Raw genomic sequence first — 16,671 nt, forward strand, 5'->3', positions numbered from 1 at the left:
CACCATCTGCAACGTACGAGGTCCCCTCACCGGTGGACGTCGTAGGGAGTACATCATCCCTTCTTCTAGGCGTTTCATAACGTTCCCAATTAGATGTAGATTGTCAACCACTAGAAGTTAATGTTATTCCCCAGTACGTATTCTAGCATCAAACATCGACCCACCAAGGTGTATGTCCCATCCACTGACGAAGTGTTGTGTAACACCCCCTACCCGTATTCATTGTTGGAATAGGGTACGAGGCATTATCGGAGTTTACTGAACATTTTCAGACAATTCTAAGTCATTTATTATTCATATTTTGAAAATAATCATAACACCTTTCTATTGGGCCCTTGAAACCCAAAATACACATTAAAAACCAACCAAAATTAAATCGGGATCATAGAAAAAAATTCACAAAATCTTAAATTATATTTTCATCTAAGTACTTACCATTTCAATGCTCCTTATAATTAAACATGTTACCATTCAATCAATAGCTTGGCACTTGTCTAAGCATCAAACAACAACATTGTTAGTATATTTGTACATATTTCATATAACTTCAACATTGATATACCTATTTTCCGGACATATATCACTTGAGTTTAATAATAGTCTTAACTTACATAATTTTCTTGTATCAACATATCAAAGATAAACATATGTACAACATATCATGCTCTTACCGTTTCTTTATAAGCATATATCATTCATTTCGTTATATCAATATTTCATGCTCCATCATTTCCATATATTTTATGTATATTTATTCCGGTAATAGTTTATATCAAACTTAACATGAATTATATTCCATGTACTTATATTTATTAGGTTTATCTATTTTCATAATTATTTCATACAACTATGTTGTATATATGTTTCCATATAACCAGTTCTTGTAAACATTTCACACAACCATTTCATATAACCATTCGTCATCTGATACATATTACCTGAAAATCAATTGTTCAATAGATGGCATAGCGTATCCCATCCACGGTTTTATTTATCTTTGACATGAAGCCATAATGCCTTTCAACTATGGTCTTACTCATTTTCTATCATGTTGTCATGGTATCTTTCAAACATGGTCTTATTCATTTCATATCAGGTTGCCATGGTACCTTTCAACCATGGTCTTACACATTTCATATCAATGAGCACACTTCCGCGAACCTCATCCTTACAGTGGGATTACCAGTCCACGCTAAATCCCCTGTAATATAAACTCATAGAGCATTGTCGGGATTACCAGTCTAGGCTAAATCCTCTGCAACGACAATTACTTTAATGAGCTTGGATCTGAATTACCAGTCCAGGCTAAATTCAGACCCTAATTCGGATTACCCGTCCGGGCTAAATCCATTTTACACGTATTCTTCAGGAGGGCTATATCAGGATAGGATCATTCGTCCGGGCTAGATCCTTTTTACCGTCAATTCCTTTTCGTTTAACCAGGATTTCTTCCCTTTATTATCAAATATATCAATGTTTCATCAATTTTCATACAAGGAATATTTAAATCATAATCACATCAATAACATACATTTTAAGTATTTAAAAATATAATTTAAGTTATACGAACTTACTTGGCGAAATTGCAGAAATATCAAGATTCAGGGGCATTTTGGTAATTTACCATTTTCCGAATTTTCACCTGATCTTAAATTGATAATTTCATTCAATTTATTAATTTAGATAATAAAACAATTCATTCCCTTCAATTTGGTCATTTTTGATATTTTTACAAAATTACCCCTGAAGTTTTATTTTTATTCAATTTAGTCCTTAAGCCTAAAACATGCAAATTAGCCATGCTAGCTGAATATTCATATATATATTTTCCTTCTCCTCCTCTCCATTCCACACCCTTAATGTATATAACACACTTGTAAGTAACATTATTTATAATCTTTATTATTTACTTTTATGAATATTCAAGTTGTCCATCTATGTCATAGTCACTAAATTATTTATATCTGGAGCTAAAGAACTCCAAATTAAGATAATATAAATTTCCATAAAATTAGACTCATATATCTTCTTACCATAAAATTTTTAGAATTTTTGGTTCAGCCAATAAGTACAGTTTATTCTTTAAATTTACCCCTGTTCTGCTATCTGATAGTTCTAACCCTTCTTCAATAAAAGTTAATTATCTCCTCGTACAGGATTTGAATGATGTTCCTGTTTATTTTTATTGAAAATAGACTCATTTATGATTCTAAAAATATAAATTTAAGCCCATAATTATTTTTATCAATTTTTTATGATTTTACAAAGTTATAACAGGGGAACCCGAAATCATTCTGACCTTGTCTCACAAAATTTATTATATCTCATGATTTACAATTCCATTTCTTACATAATTTCTTCTATAAGAAACTAGACTCAATAATATTTAATTTAATATTTTATTCATTCTATAATTCGATTTCTACAATTTTTGGTGATTTTTTAAAGTTAGACTACTGCTGCTGTCCAGAACTGTTTTAGTGCAAGATATTAATTACCATGTTTATAACACCCTTATTTTCTTTTTCTACACTATTTCTCATCACTTTCTCTTATTTTCTCTTCACTAACATGACCAGAACATAAGACCATGTATAATAAAACTCTAAATCAACATCAATTCCATGTTTTTTCAACAATATTAAACTTAAAAATATATTGAAATCTTGATGTTCTTACTTTTTCTTATTGACTTCAATCTTTAACTTGATTTTTCTCTCTCCTCCAGCTTCTATTTCTTGAATCCAACTTGATATTCTTGCTCCCCATCATCTCCTTGCTATCTTTATCTCTTGATGGCTATGGAAATTCTTTCAATTTTTAGGTGAAAATAATGAATTTTTGGTGGAAGAACTAAATTGTAAAAAAAAAAAAACTTCTTTTCTTCTTCTTCTCTTACGTTGGTTTGCATGGGAAAGGAAAGATGATGATAATTCTTCATCTTTCCCTCCTTTTATACTAAATAAATAATAATATAATAATAATAAATATCTCATAAAACTATTAATAAAATAATATTTATCTAACTAATTAATTTAAAATATCATCAACATAATCATTACATTCTAGAATTCTCTCTCTTACTAATTGACCATTTCGCCCTTCATGATCTTTTAGAATTCCATCCTTGAGTCATCACTTAATTTGGTAAAATTACGATTTAGTCCCTAATAATTTTTCACCTATTCAATTTGGTCTTAATTCATCAATTTTCCTTGGTTTCTAGATCATTCCACCCTTAAAATATTTGCACCATTAGTCCTTCAACTTTTTTATATTTATACTTCAACCTATTAAATTTTGAATATTTACTCTTGTGCAACAAAACTTTTCTCATCTTTGCAATTTAGTCCTTTCTTGAATTAATATATCATAATATACTTCCCAATATTGACATAACCCAAAATTTCCTAACCCAAAATTTCCTTTTTTGTCACTTTATTTCCTTATTTTACTATATCACGGATAATATTTTACTGTAAAAATTTTTGGGGTATTACATGTTGTGTAGGGGTTGTGTATTCCATACTGCTACCAAACACAGGCGCTTTTGTGTTTTGCAACCCACTAACGGAGTGTTGGGCAGGGGTCGTGTATTCCTCTCTAATAGCAGTAGATGTCAAAGTCGCAAATACATCATTTAGCAAAAAAAAATGTACATATAACTCAATATAGGGTGATCCAATAGTGAGATGAGTTTACACCATTGCCTCCAAGCTACGAGCACTTTTAATGTCGAACGAGTTATATGTCACGGGATCAAAAAAAGCACAAAATCAATACCTAATAGACAAAACTTTCATTGGCGTCGTTCCGAATATTTTACGCCTAATTCTTTTACGAAGTTTTGTCAAATCTATGTTCTGGTTAAAAACCAGTAGCACTGTATTCTTCGATAAAAAAACAACGTCGTTCTCGGTGTGACGGACCTCACCACTATAGTAAATAACATCATTAATACGTTCACTCATCTTCAATTTCTATTCTGCTTAGCGTCTCTAATTTTTTTTGCTGTAACTTACGCATCCTGAGAATAAAATTTGGCTCATATATAGCCTTAGGCCAAATAGGAACTACTGTAGAAAAAGAGCGTCCACATGGGAGCTTTTTTTAGTACTTTTGCTGACAGTGCATCTTGCTTGAAGCGTTTTTGACACTATTTGTTCAGAAACATCTTCTCAAAATTATTTTTTCATAAACTACTGTAAAAAAAAAGTGCCCACGTGGGAGCTTTTTTCAGTACTTTTGCTGACATGCATCCTGCTTGAAGCGTTTTTGACACAATTTGTTCAGAAACGTCTTCTCAAAATTATTTTTTCAGATACGTCTTCTCTAATTTATTTTTTCAGAAACTACTGTAGAAATTTTTTTATTGCTAATGTATTTTTTTTGTAACCCTAAACACAAAATTATTTAAAAAAACTAATTCATAATTTAATTAATAACCCTAAACCCTAATCTAATTTATTTTTTAATTAATAATTAATTTAATTAAGTAATCCAAAATCCAAAACCCTAATTTATTTATTTATTTTTCTTAAAAACCATAACCCTAAACCTTAAAACCCTAACCCTAAACACTAACACTAAATGCAAAAAAAATTCTAACCATAAAAAAAAGGGCAAAACGCAACCCTGGAGGAGCATTTTGCTAACATGTCACCTGACATCGCGCTAACGTGGAAGCACTTTTGGGGAATTCGACCCTTTCCAATAAATAATCAAAAAGTTGGCCCATTTCTGTAATTATTAAAAAAAAAAGTGTTTTCTTGTAAATTGCCCAGGATAGGAAGTACATTATGACACAATGGCTTCTTTAAGTAAGGGTATGTTTGGATAACACAAAGTAAGTCAACGAAATTACTCTCTTAGTCTAAAAAATACTTAATTATGCTATTACTAATAAAAATAATAAGAAAAATAAACATATGTAATTTTATCTAATTGTTTTAATACATGTTAGCTGAGTTATTCCCTCTTTAATATTTAACATAAATTCATTATCATCATCTGTTAGATTTTGACTAAGTTCATCATCATGTAAATTTGAATCCGCATCATTAAAATTATTAAGATCTCTTTTTTCCAAATACTATTTGAAGTATGGATCATTTCATTTTACCTATGATTGAAGTTATGAATATTTTTTTTAGAATAGCAAATATCTTTTCAACCACATTTCAGAACCTAAAATGTCTCAAATTAAAAAGTTCGCAAGCTATATGGTGCAAAGAAAATTTCTATTTGCATAGTCAGCATCGAACTTATGATATTTGACTTCACAATCCAAATAGTTCGTACCTTTAATTATAAAAACTTATATAAACTTACTTTGAAGAAAAATTAATGCAAGTTATATATTTTTATAATGTGTAAATTAAGTAAAATAATATAAAATTTATATTATATATAACATTTCATAACACTTGTAAATAATATAAATTTTTTGAACTTTTGAAAGTTATTTTTATAAATAAATTAAAATAAAAATTATAAATATTTTTATGAATAAATATGTTATTTGTATAATAAATAGCATGGACACAAGTTATGTCAATACTTGTTCGCAATAAAGTTTTAAATAAATATATTATAACACTTTTATAACATGTAAATTATTTTTATATTAAACTTTTTGCCATAACTTTAGAATATTTTTAGGATTTTTTAAGATTTAAATAATACGATATTTTTGTTATAATTTTATAAAATATACAAATTATTTTTATAATATAATTTGTTTGTCATAACCATCCCAAACACTAATATGTGTTCATACTTATAATATAATTACTCCAATTCTTACCCCTAGTAATAGATATTGAAAAGTGTAACTGGATGTTCCAATTACATCCAATTCAGTAGGACTCACCAATCAAAATAATTACCTAAACACGCTATTTTTGTGTAATTATAGTAATTATACCTAAACCTATTTATTAGGTGGCTTTCCAAACACTACCTAAATAAAATTTAAACATATACATAGAAGAAATTAGAACATGTATAATTGCCAAAATGACCGGCAAGTTTCTCCAGTGATGGAGTCTACCAAACGTCTCCACATTTTTTTTCATTTTTATTCTAGATACTCAAGGCAACCACTTATGCTGGCCTTTAGCGGTTGAAAAGGAGTAATCTGAAACAAAATGTAAAACTGATGACATTTGTTCCATAAATCTTAAGTTTGTGTAAAACAACTCCATCTTCCACAGTAGTAATTATCATATGCTCATAAAAGGTTGACACGTATGCCTAATGAATGAAGTTAAAAAATGGTAAAACGGAAGTATGCAATTTGTTTTGAACCTTTATATTTATTCCCTTCGGTACTCAAGTAAAGGAAGAAATGCCTAATGAGGACGTAACAATTATTTTTAAAACTGCAGCACTTTAGAGTATCCCTGAGAATGCTTCAACTTCTTGCATTATTCTTAAAATCTTAAGTTTTCTTTTCATCATCCAGTCAATAAATTAAAGAGAAGAAATGCACATATAGTGCATCATTGTAGCAAACTCAGACACCATTTAGAACTAACATTTGTTAGCATAAATTTCCATCTCAAGGAAGTGACCACATGTACGCAGTTTTCAAACTTAAAACTAATACCTGTGATCCATTGTCAAAAGTAGTAGCTGTAGTACTAAATTCGCACTTTGCCCTGTCAACTTTGTTAAATTCAGAGTCCTTCAGAACAGCTGTGCATTCAATATATCAAGCAAAAGCATTTTGAGTGAAATAAATCAATCTCACTGATCTTAGAATTGTTGGAAATATAAAAGGAGGTAATGATGAACCCCATGTGGCACATCATGTAAGATGCTAATAGCCTCCTGTTAATCTTTTACAAGAACAAAAGTATTTTGCTGCTTGATCAGTTGTTGGATAGAGTTTAAAGATCGAGATGAAATGTCGGGCTTCATAATGAAGAATTGCTCCTGCAACATGCACAACTTTGATGACATTATTTGTCAAGAATCATGAATGGAAATAACGTACACACATCATGTGCAAAAATAGACAAAATACCTCCATGAGGGCGACACCCTTTGAGCAGTCAAACTGCATGAAAAAGCTCATACAGCTGAAATTAGAACAAGTTGTTGCAACAAGAGATCATAAGAAAACAGAAACAACTATATATATATTTATCAAGCTTGTTTGTCCACTTAAACATATGTTTTTCCTTCACAGTATACCTCAATATATTGCACTTAAGTTCTTGTACAAAGTTGAAAACTGTTATCTAGCATGAAATAACAAGAGGCAAGAGTTCTTCCATTTTGAATTGTGAAAGAAAGTGAAGCTCTTAGTTCCGCTTTCATTTTCAGATTCAGATGAGTAAATATACAATTGTCAAAAACTTCACAGTAGGATATATTATTATTTTTGGATATCACAGTAGGATGTTTTGTTGTAACTTATATGAGCAATCTCATTTTCAAAAATAAACCTACAGAAAGAAAATCATCAGTACATATACAATTTTAAACTGAATGAGAGAAAAAAAAAAGTCAAAATGTAAAAAATTCTAATGAAAAGCATCCATTATCTAATGGATGGGACAGAGGTCTTCTAAACCTTTGGTATAGGGATTGGTCCAGCAAGACAATAACAATATAACAACTAGAGAAGTAATAAAAAAGGGAATATAAGGTAAGTGAGAGGCAGTACCAATCACCTGGAAAACGGAGACAGTGCACAGTGTTGGCCTTCCTTTTCACCAATTTGTCAACTGCTCAAATGTAAACATAGAGGCGAGAATAATAAGATTTGACTAAACCCTGCATTCAAAAGTAAATTTTGGTGATGCTGAAAACACAGGGTGTAATGCCCCTTTACCCGAGACCGTCGCCGGAGTCGAGCACGAGGCATTACTAAACTTATTTGAGCACTTAAACAAATTCGGACAAGCTGTCCAACTGCGTCATAGTTGCTTAAAAATTCATATCTTGAGTTCCGAAACTCGAAATCAAATTCTGTAAATTTTTCCTTAAACTAGACTCATATATCTATCTACTAAATTTTTTTTTAATTTTTGGTCGGGCCAATTAGTACAGTTTATTAGTTAAAGTCTCCCCTGTTTTAGGGTTCGAGTACTCTGACCTCTGTGTATTACAAATCAGATATCTCCCTGTACAAAGTTTCAATGACTATGCCGTTTGTGTCTAATAAAACTAGACTCAATAAGGAATCTATACATATAAAGCATAACTTCTAATTATCATTGTACAATTTATGGTGAATTTCCAAAGTCAGAATAGGGGATCCAGAAATCGCTCTGGCCCTATTTCACAAAAATTTAAACTTCTCATAAAATATAACTCATATACTTGTTTTGTTCCATCCATATGAAAATAGACTAATAATTCTTCAATTCCATATTTTATTCATCATATAATTGTATCTCTACTATTTTTAATGATTTTTCAAACTCACATCACTGCTGCTGTATGGATCTATTTTATGGTAAATTTTGCCTATTTCATGGTTTCCATGGATTAGCTAGCAATTTAGCATATATAACACCAAATATGATCATAATTAGCCATTCCAATGGCTAATCATTACCAAACATTTCCATACCACTCAATATCCATATCATAAGACCATATATACAAAATGATTATAATGCTATACATGCCATACTCAAAATATACAAGCCATTACGCCATGATCGTATACGGATAGTGTGAGTGGGCCTCCGACCGTTCGATTTCGAGCTGGCTTATCAAAACTACAAGGAATGAAAAGGAGGGAGTAAGCATAAATGCTTAGTAAGTCCATATGAAATTAATAAGCAATTACCAACATGCTTTTAAGATAAAACACCACAATTGTACAATTATACATACTCAGCTTAAACTGTTTTATCGAGATACATTTACTAAATAATTTATTTCTAGAGCTACGGAACTTCAAATTAAGTTCCGTTAATTTTCCTTGGAACTAGATTCATATACCTTTCTGCCATAAAATTTCCAGAATTTTTGGTTCAGCCATTTAGTACAGTTTATTCATTAAAGTTTCCCCTGTTTTGCTGTCCAACAGTTCTGATCTCTCTTCACTAAAAACTATTTATCTCATAATTCGGGACTTGGATGATGTTCCCGTCTATCCCTCTTGAAAATAGACTCGATAAGGATTTTAAATATATAAATTAAAACTCATAATTATTTTTGTACAATTTCTAATGATTTTCTAAAATCAAAACAGGGGATCTCGAATCATTCAAACTCTGTCTCACAACAATTTAAATATCTTATAACATAAAATCCAATTGCATGCACCGTTTCGTCTATATGAAACTAAACTCATCAGGCTTTAATCTCATATTTTATTCAGCCCTTAACTCAATTTCCACAATTTATGGTGAATTTCAAAATATACACTACTGCAGTAACCCAAAACTGCCAAGGCCATATTTATTCATTCACCACTATTATTCACTAAATCCATACAATATCATTTCATCCATCATGGTAAGAACACATAATCCATAATCTCAATGTCATCAAGTATCAAGAACTTATTCCAAATCGTGTCATTTTCATAGTATTCGCCAATTCTTAATCTTTTCGGGCCATTTTATATTTTCGTTCATAATCAAATTAGGGAACGATTACGGAATTGAGTACCTCATTATCACAATGCCATAGTAAAACTATGATCTTGCACATAGTCATATATCACATACCGAGGCCATAGCCCAGCCATGGTCTTACACGGATCACATATCACACGATGCCATATCCGGATATGGTCTTATCTGATAGCACATATCACACCGATGCCATATCCGGATATGGTCTTATACTGAAGCACATATCACATTTCTCGGAACCAAAACCCAGCTATGGTCTTATACGGAAATCACATTTCACGTGCTGCCATGGTCCAACCATGGTCTTTTCCGTCAATTCGTCTTAGCCACTGAATGAAAGTACTCAAGTCCGTTGTTCCATTTAATTTGTACTTTTATTCAAATATCATTTTACAATTATCACAGTTTAATGACATTTTATATGCAATAATATACTATATCATTCATGAAATTTTCATTTCAAAACATTAAATTACACATTGCATTATTAAAAATCATATGAACTTACCTCGATATAAAATATTAGCAATCGAGCTTATTCCTCGTAAACTTTATTTTTCCCTCGATCACGACTTGAATCTCGTTTCTCTTGATCTATAATATAAATTATTTCTACTCATTAGCATTTATTTGATTTCTATTTCACTTCACAATTTATGCTGTTCAAATTTCGAAATTGCACTTTTACCCCAAAATTTACAGTTTTTACAATTTAGTCCCTACTCAATTCACCCATAAATTGAACTAATTTTTCTCAATTAACACTTTATTTTATCATTATAAACTATTTCACAACCTTTGATATTCTGAATTTCAACACCAACATCTAATTCACAATTGTTTTCACAATTAGGTCCTAAATACCATTTTCTATCAAAATGATTTAATAAAACAACCTTAATATGAAATTAGAACTTCAATTTCATAATAATTCATCATAAACTGCCCTTACTCAGCCAGGGGAACTTCCAATTTCATCCACCAAATCAAAAACTAATGAATTAGATTATTGGACCTAATTGTAAAAGTCACAAAAACATAAAAATTACTAAGAAAAAGTAAAAATTTAACTTACACGGTACAAAAATATGAAAAACCAGCATAAGAGACCTGCTACGGCGTTTCTGGCTGAGAAAGATGAAGAAAATGTCTAGAATTTTCAATTACATCATTATTTAATTACTAACTTTTATGCTATTTCCAATTTTACCCCTTGTTCACATTGTTTTCTTGCTTATTTCATACCCAAACCGTCCAGCCATTAACCTTTGGGTCTAATTGCTCTTTAAATCCATCTTTTTAAATACTTAAGCTATTTAATCACATCTCACAAATTTTGCACTTAGTTCAATTTAGTCCTTTTCACCTAATTAATTATCAAACCTTAAAATTTCTTGATGAAACTTTAATACTAACTTATTTACACTCCATAAATATTTTTAAAAATATTTATGGCTCGGTTTATGAATTCTAGGTCTCGATACCTCGTTTTTATTTCGTTTTATCTACAACTTCCTATACTACATAATTTCATTTAATATCTAAATGACCAAAATGCCCTTACTACTAAACTTTTCAAAAATTCCATCCATGTCCAGTTTTTGTCCATAGACTTACAAATTGGTCAAATTGCTCTGTAAGGACCTCTAATTAATAATCTAATTCAATTTTATGCAAAATGCTTCTAGAACACAAGTTTTGCAATTTATTCAATTTAGTCCCTAATTTCAAATTAAGCACTTTATGCATAGAAATTCTTCACGAAATTTTCATACAATCATGCAATCATATCATAGACCTCAAAATAATTATAAAAAAAATTATTTCTATCTCAAATTTGTGGTCTCGAAACCACTATTCTGACTAGGCCCAAAATCAGGATATTACACAGGGAGCACTCACAGATGTTTCCACAAGATGAAGTTACCTGCCTTCGAGGACCACAAGGAATCACTAAACAAAAACTTTCACTTTATATCAAGAAATATGAGAACATCCACCTATAGCCACCGTGGAAAAAGGCAAAGGTAACTATCTAGGCAGTTAGTGATTACAGCATGAAAGACGAAGCAACAGTTAAGTTCACATAATATGAAATTCTATTAAGATAGAATACGATGTCAACAGTTAAAAAGCAATCTGAGTATGCTCGATGATGTGACCGCCCTCATCCCGCAACCTACACAGCCATTCCAGATAACCAGAAACCTGACGGTCTCTTAATTTATCATGTTCGTGTGTAAATTAAGAAAAATTCTAACATTACTCGAAATATGAAAAGAGTTACTTGCCTCTCACATATCTTAAGAACGTTAACACCAGCATCTGGCTGGCATTTGTGGGTCTAAACAAAGAACTCCTTGAGGTTTAAAAGAAACATCCTGAATAAATAAACTGAAAAAAATAAGGTGCAATTGTTTGCTTTTTCCTCATATATGTTAATTCGTAGACAGCATTGGCAGAGGATTTGTTGACCGTTAACACCGGCGGAATCCGTAATGTCTGCATCTTGTTCGTTGAATTCTCCTCCGCCTCCACTATTTCCGCCACGATCGATGCGTCATCGCTACTCTAAAAAGTAATTAATAAAAGAGAAGAAAATAACTCCTAAATTATTACCATAAAAAGGAAGTTCACTCACTGAACCACTGGGGACGGCCATGTTGATGACAATCTTGATGGTGCAATTCAGTTCGTGGTGGGAGTCCGTACTCTCCACGCACTTTTCGAGCTTAGATTTTAAGAGGATCTGGATTGAAACGACATCGCTCTGAAGAGAGAGGAGACTGAAAATGTAGATGAGAAATCCCGCCCATGGTTTCATTCTCATTGTTGATTCTTATTCCGTTGGCCGTTGGTGTTGGACAATTGGGAATCCCTGATTCCTGAATGCGGTTATAGAGGGAGTTGGGCGGTGTTTTCAACTGCCATTAACCCACTTATCACTTATATTTGTTTCCTTGACACCACGTCGTTTTATGGTTTTATCAATAGGCCCAATTCACCTTTTAGTCCATGAACTTGGCAACTTTATACAAATTGGTCCTTTTTTTTTTTTTTCACATTAGCTCCAGAACTTGGATCCGTTAAAGCATAACGGCATGCACTTTGCATATGTGTCAAAATTTTTTAGAAATTATATAAAATAAAAAATACATAGAAAATATAAAGAAATTATATATATTTAAAATTTAATGATGACATGATAAATCTCAAAGTGTTACCTTATCACATCTTATTGAATACAGGTTCAAGGATCAAATTAAAAAAAAGTTTCAAATTTTAAAATTAATGTGAACCAAATAAAGTTTAAGGACCAACATGGAAAAAATTGTCAAATTTAGAAGATAAATGTTGCTTCATCATGATTTTATTTGAGTTTGTATGATAATTATATTGGGTTAATATATTTTGTAACACTTAAATTTGATGGCTTGTATTTAATTAGTATTTAAACATGTTTTAACTTAATTAATACTAAACTTAAAATCATTAACCAAGTTAACACTTTTTAAGTTGATGAAAAAATTGATAAGATAGAAGAAAAACCAGACAAGAGATAACTACACCGAACTAATTGGTTTACTCCATGTATAATGAATTTAGATAAATAGTTTTGAAATAAATAATAAACATAAAAGTTAATATTTTTAGGTAATTTTAGAAAAATTTAGTTTTTGGATTTTCTAGCTTTTTAGATTTTTAGTTTTTTAATATTTTGCATATAAATTTATATACTTTAAAAAATATTTTGAGAAAATATTTGATACAATGTTGAATTGATGAGAAATATATATAGAGCATAGTAATATATATATAATGAACACGTGACAAATTTATAACTCCGTTAGTGGAGTAAAAAAGTGCACAATCAATGTATCAAATTCTCACACATATATTTTAGATATCTTTTTAAATAATACTAGCATCTGTCTTAATTTATGTGGATGTGTCATAAATTAATCTATAGTATTGTAAATTTATTTTACCGAGTTTGTGTTACAAGTTAACTGAAAACTAGCTTAATTGAGAAATAATTAAAACCTGTCCTTATAAAATAATGAATCTTTTGGATATTTTCTCTTTCTATACGCTATATAAAATATATAAATATCAATTTAAATCAATGTATAAAGAGATTTGAGCATAAGTTATTATAATTGATAAATCTCAATTTTAATTACCAGTCAACTAAATCTTTATTTATTTTTAATATAATTTTTCTTAAATATAATTGCTATAAATTTTTTTACCTACATCGTGTGTCATAGGCTAATATTTATTATAATTTACAAGTTTGAAGTTTTAGCAGGTATAGGAATTAGGTTTTAGTTGTAATAATAAGAGAAAAAAATTGTAATAATTATAATTAACATTTAATTATATTTAAATAAAATTATTAGTATTGTTATACTACCTTTATTAGTAAGCATTTCCACGGAATTAGTCCCTCACCTGATAGCACTTCTATTGTTCTACACACCCTTGTTAAAGGTATGGTCCACTCACCATCTCTCATAAACTTTGTAATGAATAGGATAATCATCACCCATCAATAACTCACTCTATGACAGGTGTCACATTATAAACATATGAGATCGCATTGTAGCTTTCACTAATAAAGAACGAGATGATCTTCCACCAATGGATGTTCCCACGTGGCAGTTCTAACTCCTCATATATATACAAGAGGATGACACTCTTTTTTTTTTTTTTGGTAGAAAGGATGATGACACTCTTTTTCTTTCTTTCTCTCTCTCTCTTTTTCTCATGACGGTTTTTTTATCTTTTCAGAATTAGTTGATACTTTATTTCAACCACAATTTAATTTTAATATCAGTAAGTATGTATTTATAAATTTTAAATTTTTTACACAATGATAATGTATAATAGTATTGTTGTTGATAATATATAATTCCCTTAATAAAATGCATATATTATTAATGGTGACAAAATGAGAAATTATATACGAGAATTTGGAGTAGATCTGATCCCAGCAGGTACAACCGTACAAGATCTTGTATAAATTTCCAGCAATATGATAATAATGAATTTCCTATTCAAATATGCATATATATAGGAGAGACCAACTAAGAAGAAATTAATAAATGAAAGTATATAAAATACAAAAAAGAAAATGAATGAATGAAAAGGCAGATGTAAGTGAAGGGTGTTGATAGTACTGGTAATGTTTTCATTAGTATCCACAAGGCCATTTTGATGTAGGCGCACAGGTCAGGTGATGGCACCAGCTGCAATGCTTGTTTCCATTCTCTCCTTTAAACACCAGGAATAAACCCATCCCGAAACTGCATCATTCCAAACCATAATTTAAGTCTTTCGTTTTCACTACATGACAGGCAAAAGCTAAACCAAGACTCGGGGTTAGAGCTTACCCAACAATGAGTAAAAGCACAGCAATGACACAAAAAACGTATTGGTATGGCTTGTGCTTTGGTATTACAGCAGCACCAGCAGGACGATGCTGGGGTTTTATCCACCCGGATTGGGGACGGAACAGCAAAACGAATCCGAGTAGAAAGCCAGTGAAGAAGCCTCCTATATTTGCAAAGTTGTCAATATGAGGAAGAACCCCTACTGCTAAGTTAAGGACAATGATGGCTATGAATGTGATCACAGCCGTAACCTGTTATACATTTAAAAAAAAATCCCATAGATCAGTTTTCAAGCAACAAGTAGGAAATAAATTGTCAAATGATACAACCATGACAAACATGCCTTGTAGGTGTAGATGGTCCAGTTAGTTAGAAACTCTGAACAAATTGCCCCAATAAGGCCAAATAAAGCACCAGAGGCACCCACAGTTGTAGTATGTTGCATGAACAAGGAAGACAGTATGCTCCCACCAAAACCGGATAATAGATAGATAACCCCAACACGCACTGCCAGGTGAAGAATACATGAGCTATAACACTTGAAACGTTACCCAAAAATTATAATATAACACAAAACATACCATATCCAAATTGCTGTTCATGGCGTATTCCAATAAAGAAAAAGCTCAACACGTTTGCAAACAGATGAATAAGACCTCCATGCAGCCAGAGGCAAGTGATGAACCTCCATCCTTGTTTGCCATGTACTACCTTGCTCCAATGTAGTGCTCCCCACTTATCCATTCTAAAGAAAAATGAGGTGAAGGGATATTAGAAAAGTCAATACCAAAGCCTATACGAAAGTTGGTTGTAAATAGAAAACAGATAGAGAGATGGAATAGATGAAAATTACGTATTAGACGAAGGACCAAAGAGAGGATTTTCTTTGGAAGGCTGAAAAGAAAACCTGCCAAGATACCTAGCCACACACTTTCCTTTGGATCTCTTATTGTTCTTAGGACAATTATTGGTATACATCATCAAAACAAATATAATAATATTAGCCAACACAATCGTCGGAAGAAGCCATGGAATCCATGGCTTTTCACATTCGTAACTGCTATCAGTTTTCTTCTTCTTACCTTTACTCCCTTTCTCTGGATCCCAACTTCCCATTCTCCTTCAAAACCAAAAAAAGTCCTTCCTTTACACTCTTTAAATGTATAAATTTGTGATCTTTTCGTAGTTGAAGTTAAAATAATAGTATTTGTTTTGCTTGTTAAAAAAATGAAGCAAAATTACTAGGATTGGACTACACGATTTTTACTATGGAATGTGAGGGTTGAGAGTGATTTAATTATACAAAAAGAATAAATTAATGGGAAAAGAGAGAGCTTCATCAAGTACAGAGAAAAAGAATGAAACTTTGTTCTTTTTTAAATCTTAGAAGCTGAAAACACAACCTTTTTTTCTCAGTTCATGAGATAGTCCTTAATTATATCATTAAGAAATCAGAGTCGGCTCATTTTAAGGATGGTGACAGACCTCCATCCACCCATTCCTTCTTCTATTGTTGAAGTCTAAGTCAAACGATTAAACATAGAAATCTAGAAAAGCGTTAAGCATTCCAACAGTTTTATTAGATTTGGCTTTGTATTATTATAAACTTTAAGTAAATGTGAAACTCAAGATTTCAATATCTATATTCGCATTTTTCTTATTTGTTTGAA

General features: G+C 31.0%; 1 protein-coding gene and 2 long non-coding RNA genes across 3 annotated transcripts; all 3 read right to left on the reverse strand.

The window, feature by feature from the left end:
• Positions 1-6,670: 6,670 nt before the first annotated feature.
• LOC108482738 (uncharacterized) lies at positions 6,671-7,125 on the reverse strand. Its single transcript, XR_001870926.2, has 2 exons — positions 7,031-7,125; positions 6,671-6,939 (listed from the first exon to the last, which is right to left on the reverse strand). It is a non-coding gene; the product is annotated as an uncharacterized LOC108482738 (long non-coding RNA).
• Positions 7,126-7,410: 285 nt separating this feature from the next.
• LOC128285724 (uncharacterized) lies at positions 7,411-7,900 on the reverse strand. Its single transcript, XR_008276268.1, has 2 exons — positions 7,676-7,900; positions 7,411-7,454 (listed from the first exon to the last, which is right to left on the reverse strand). It is a non-coding gene; the product is annotated as an uncharacterized LOC128285724 (long non-coding RNA).
• A 6,902-nt stretch (positions 7,901-14,802) lies between these two features.
• LOC108481414 (RHOMBOID-like protein 2) lies at positions 14,803-16,119 on the reverse strand. The gene is made up of 5 exons (XM_017784554.2): positions 15,855-16,119; positions 15,583-15,746; positions 15,345-15,508; positions 15,002-15,252; positions 14,803-14,914 (listed from the first exon to the last, which is right to left on the reverse strand). The coding sequence occupies exons 1-5, from the start codon at positions 16,115-16,117 to the stop codon at positions 14,803-14,805; spliced, it is 954 nt and encodes a 317-aa protein (XP_017640043.1). The 5' UTR covers positions 16,118-16,119.
• Positions 16,120-16,671: the final 552 nt, after the last annotated feature.

This window comes from Gossypium arboreum, chromosome 12 (genome assembly GCF_025698485.1).
Source record: "Gossypium arboreum isolate Shixiya-1 chromosome 12, ASM2569848v2, whole genome shotgun sequence".
Taxonomy (NCBI): domain Eukaryota; kingdom Viridiplantae; phylum Streptophyta; class Magnoliopsida; order Malvales; family Malvaceae; genus Gossypium; species Gossypium arboreum.

Excerpts from the sequence above, each read along its gene's own strand:
- LOC108481414 (XM_017784554.2), bottom strand. The coding sequence starts at position 16,117 with ATGGGAAGTTGGGATCCAGAGAAAGGGAGTAAAGGTAAGAAGAAGAAA. Across the intron at positions 15,509-15,582 it reads TGAACAGCAATTTGGATATG|TGCGTGTTGGGGTTATCTAT; the intron begins GTATGTTTTGTG and ends TTCACCTGGCAG. Across the intron at positions 15,253-15,344 it reads GGACCATCTACACCTACAAG|GTTACGGCTGTGATCACATT; the intron begins GCATGTTTGTCA and ends AATGTATAACAG.